Source organism: Montipora capricornis, chromosome 2 (genome assembly GCF_036669925.1).
Source record: "Montipora capricornis isolate CH-2021 chromosome 2, ASM3666992v2, whole genome shotgun sequence".
Taxonomy (NCBI): Eukaryota; Metazoa; Cnidaria; class Anthozoa; order Scleractinia; family Acroporidae; genus Montipora; species Montipora capricornis.
In genome coordinates this window covers 35,746,917-35,751,916 of record NC_090884.1, presented here as the reverse complement: position 1 = coordinate 35,751,916, position 5,000 = coordinate 35,746,917, and the positions used below count along the sequence as shown (strand labels likewise).

The window sequence follows — 5,000 nt, the reverse complement described above, 5'->3', positions numbered from 1 at the left end:
TTGTTTTGGCTTTCAAATTTCCCGGGCGCCGCCATCTTCCATAATTGTGACGTATCGTGTTTGCCCTATTGTTCTCACACAAAGAGCGTATGTTCTAGAACAATAGGCCAACCACCTCACGTCACAATTCTTCAAGATGGCGGCACCCGGGAAATTTGAAAGCCAAAAGGAGCGCTTTTGAAATTCATTTTTTTCGGATACAAACGCTTTCATTGGAAAATGTTTCAACAATTTCAATTGTAAATATTATGTTCTGTGTTGTTTTAGTGGAGGCTCCCTTTAAGCAATATTTTAAGCAACGACCACGTTGACGAGAACGCCAGCAAACAATAAGTTAAATGAAAGGAAAAAACCAGGATGGCTTTGAACGTTTTGTGTGAGCGTTCTAGGATGTACTATGTATCATATAATTTCTCTTCCTCGAAAGCCAAATTGGAATAACGTAATTTGCGTCTGTTTATAGTTCTTTCTGTATCTTACCTTTCTTTTCGCTTACAATTTAAGATCTTGTTAAATTCAGTATAAAGGCAGCCAACGACGTTGAACTAAACGATGTTTATTTCAATTTAGTTCCTGGACATTTGGTACACAACTGACATTTAGGAGAGTCATGCAGGAACGCTATCGTCCTTGCGTTAGCCCAGCTCCATTAACACGACCCTCGTGGCTTAAAGGGACCCAAGAAATCCGTCCTACTCTTTACCCCTTCTAGAAGCTGCATCATCAGACAAAGATCTGTCAAGGTTACACATTTAGCTTATCAAAACGGTAACCAACCTGAATACTGTCCTTGTCACTCAAGAAAATTGCAAAATGCCGGCTGAGTTTGGCCCAAGCCTTCTCACAAAGGTGCAGTTTTTTGGCTGTATTCAGAGAATGTTTGTCAGTGACCTTCAGGGACAGAGTGTAGGCCGCACTGCTCCACAAATCTCGCTCCTCGGTAAGTTTGCCTGCGCACGAACAACACGAATAATGTTAACTCCATGTGCGGAACAGCGAACATTTCTACATCGACCAATTTTCAATCTCGGACAAATGACCGCGGAGCAAAATGCCGAACGTCAACAAAACACTGTTGGTAAATAACCGTGGAGAGATTATGGACGTGATTTTTCCCCAAGAAACAAGAAGAATTTTACCCAATTACATTTTTCACTCGACCCATTTAACTTTAACAAACACACAGGACACATCCCGATGCATCTGTTAGTAGTAGCAATTTCTAAGCCGATTCCTTGATTAAATTTTCTTTCAATATTATTCAACGTCTTTGATATTCTCAGATCCCCCTTCTAATTTCAGCCAGCCGAAAAACGTCATAAGTTCAAACGTTTTACTATTACTGGCTTAACAAAAGATCTCAATAGTCCAGTTAAAAGGAGAATTTATTGACCTGACTTCAAGCCACCTTTTTGTAACAATAAAGCGCATTTTGTCGTTTCCAGAACTTTGAATGAACAGTTAGATCTTTGAGCAATTTAGCTTTCGTACACTACAGAAACAGTACAGATCTCGAGGGATGTCATCTTCCTCAGTCTTTGGCCTCGTACGTCGGATAAATCTCTCCTCGATCTACATACTTGGCAACTTTCAAGCCGGAAATTGCTTAGTTCAAGTTAAAAGTTCTTTTCTTTAACGGTCCGCCCTTAAAACTCTAAGATCTTGAGAGAGCTGGGTCCAGGAATGAATGAAGTCAAACATCCAATCGCATATGAATGGTTGTGGTTGTACACTACTGATTTAGCTTGCACTACTGGATTTTCGGGCTTTCAGACTATCAAAATTAATTAGACGGAATTAATAGTGTTTAAGGCTCCCAGGCCAAAAACTGGATATTAAAGAGGTTTAAAGGCCCTTACGAACCTGTTATGAACTACCTTCGAGGCCGCCAAACTTACCTACGAGTCCTTCCAGTCTTCTCCTTTGCAACTCGTATAATTCATGGTATTCTGATATCAAACTGAAAATAACGAACTAATCTTACTGTAAGGTTCTTTTTATAATTAAAGCAACTGATCTTTAATTTTGAATGGATTTCATCAAATGGTAGATAAAGTTCACGGAGGAAAACGGACAAGATATTTGACAAGCAAACCGTTACCTTGCATTCTTTTCGGATTCTTGAAGAGCGCTTTGAAGCTAAAGGAAATGAAAACAAAATTTTAAAAAAAACTTGAGTTGACCGAATGTCGTTGCGAGTAGCAATTGATTAATTTACATCAATCACTATACGATCTGTTACGACCAATGATTTAAGAAAAAATAGGCCTTGGTTGAACTCGTTGAGTTACCAACCTGAACGAGTTTCCAGTTCATTTCGAGTCGAAATGAAGGCGGGGTGAATATTTGGTTGGTTCGTTCTTCACTTGTGCATGTAAGTAATCAAGTGTGCGTGCGCTCGTTCACTCTCACGCTAGACGTCCATTGGTTCGTTTATTCGTTCATTTATTTAAGCCCAAATATATTTCCACTGTTATTTAATATTGTGCATGAATGTTTTGTTAAAGCCACAGGACTATAACCCTACAAGACTGCATGGGCAAACAAAGATGTTCAATAAAATGTCCCCGTGGGTCCACTCGTGAATAAAAATGATATACTATGGAAAATCTACTAGCCTGTGTGGCAAGCGTTCCTGTTCGAAAAAGAGCTGCTAAATGATTTTCCGCAAACTGGCTGCGCAAAAGTTGCGGCAAGAGACTGATGAAAAATCAAAATAAATCATGGCCTTTAAGGTGGGCGGACACTAGGGGTCATGTTGCAGCGACATGTTCCAACGACAAAAAGGTGTGTAGTACACCCTGAGGTGATATGCATTAGGGTCGTGTAGAGGGGAAAACAATCACAACAGTTGCACACACATGAAAATGTTGTTGCGGGTACATCTTTCAGGGATATGTTGCAGCGACGTGTCCCATGAAGTTCATGCAACTTGTTGAACTTCATGCATGGGACACGTCGCGGGGACAAAATCACCCCCCAAATAGGTGTTGCACAAGTATAAAAGTATTAGTTCACACGAGGGGACATGTCGCTGCAACTTATCCCTGAAAAATGTACCCGCAACATTTTCATGTGTGTACACATGTTGTGATTTTGTCCCTGCTACATGTGCCCTCAGTGTGTCCCTGCAACATGACCCCTCGTGTCTGTCCACCTTCATATGAAGGAATTGAAAGTTACCGCAATAATTTTTTTTAGGAGAGAGGGAACGGATTTCTTTATTTTTGAAAATAAAAATACTGTCTTGAAACGCACTGGTTTAAACTATTCTAACTGTTCTTCATAAAAAGCAACCAGGACAAAATACCGGAACGGTGACAGTCGAGAGCGACAACACAGCAATCACATGCATATCAGATGCAGTCCGAAGCTGAAGATAAGGGTATGGGACCTGCCGTGTGCGTAAAAGCCTTGGCCTTACATGGCCTATGGGTGATAAGCTTTGGTACAAAATAATAAAGGGGGCGGCGGAGCTACACGAACCCTCCCCTGGATTCGCTACCCTAAATGAAGTGGACATTTTGTATGGACGAAATTTAAAAATATCAGCGAGCCGAGGGAATGTATATCACTGGTTTTCTCACACACAATGGCGCCTGTGATCAGTTTGTTACAAAGTTGAAAGTAATGCACAACTGATTTTGAAGTCACAGTTTCACTGGTGTTGTCGTTGTTAATGCTTTTTAAAGTAATAAAAGCTCCCGACAGATTGTCGTCACGAGAGCGTATACTTGTAGAGTCGACATTTGATAAAAAATAAAATACCTCCTCTTGAGCATATTTAGCCTGCTGAGTGACTTCTCTGTCATGGGCTTTGACCGAGTTGAGTTCACTATTAAAAGTAATGACAAAAATTAATGTAGGAGAACCTGTATTAACATGCAAGGCGTGTAAAAGACTGAAAGAGTGCCAGCGTTAAAATGCGCATGACTTTTTTTTTCAAAATGGAACCCAAGGATCATCCAAACCAAATTATAAAAAGTCATTTTTTGTTCATATGATTTGAACAAAAAACGAATTTTTGAAAAATTTTGAAATTCCTTATGTTTGCAATTTTTGCAGTTTAGGGCTGCTGACAGGATCATTATCAAGGCTCTGACTTCAAGTCGTAAGTTGACGCGTAAAGAAAGTAGCATTTCTCTTAGCCTGCGACCAGGCTTTCTCTTCTTGGGGCAAGCGCCAAAGATGGGAAACTAGGGTCACAGGCTACCCATCTCTTAGCTTGGATCTTGGTAAAAGTAACATCACATTGCGTAAAAAGCTCTTCCCACGGGCATCGTGATTCAGCCTCTAAGAGGTGGATGCAGTATGGCTGGACAACCCAGGTAGTCGGTGGGCCAACACTGCGACTGATTTGAACGTTTTTAAAGATTTTATAAACTTGTATTTCGTTCAAATCGCCATTTTTTTTTCTCAGGAGTGCTTTGGGTGATGTGCAAATTCAATTATTAAAATAAATAAGCAGTAGGCACTTGGCCAGCATAAATGCAGTGTGGTGGAGTTAAAGGAAGAAAAAACGTATACTGAAGCCCTTAATTTTTGCCCCAAAACGAACCTTGTCAAGGAACTTATCGATGCCTTGAATCGCACAAGTTCCTCTGTCAGCCTCCTAAATAAAAAAGTCAAAGTCAGTAGTCGTTAATTAGTCAATTAGCCATTATCAAAAATAAAATAACACTCTTTGTTTGTCCCTCCAAAATTTTGTACAAGCATTGCTTCCAGTTTCTCTTCGGACCAATGAGAAAATATAAACAAGAGAAAATATAAACAATGTTTATGCAAAATTTTGGAGGTACAAACAAAGAGTATTATCACGGTATTTTTGAAAATGGCTAATGAGCGCTTCGAATGCGAAATCCGTAAAGGGAATGAAGGTTCCCATATTGTCATCAAAACAACCAAAGGAATTCTTTCTTGGGTTTTTCTGCGGAAGGAGGACCTCTTCCCGGTTCCGTTGGCCGATTTTCGCTCCCCATCCCGTCTCACCCCCTGAAAAG

The 5,000-nt window shown here is 40.2% G+C and overlaps 1 protein-coding gene across 1 annotated transcript in view; it reads right to left on the bottom strand.

Moving 5' to 3' along the window:
- The window catches only part of LOC138020149 (axonemal dynein light chain domain-containing protein 1-like), a 25,322-nt gene that overhangs the window by 12,852 nt on the left and 7,470 nt on the right, over positions 1 to 5,000 (bottom strand). The window contains exons 11-15 of the mRNA XM_068867179.1: positions 4,559 to 4,612; positions 3,769 to 3,835; positions 2,102 to 2,139; positions 1,899 to 1,960; positions 778 to 950 (exon numbers count right to left, since the gene is read on the bottom strand). Of these exons, the coding sequence (XP_068723280.1) occupies positions 778 to 950; positions 1,899 to 1,960; positions 2,102 to 2,139; positions 3,769 to 3,835; positions 4,559 to 4,612 (394 nt within the window). The remainder of the gene's footprint in view (positions 1 to 777; positions 951 to 1,898; positions 1,961 to 2,101; positions 2,140 to 3,768; positions 3,836 to 4,558; positions 4,613 to 5,000) is intronic.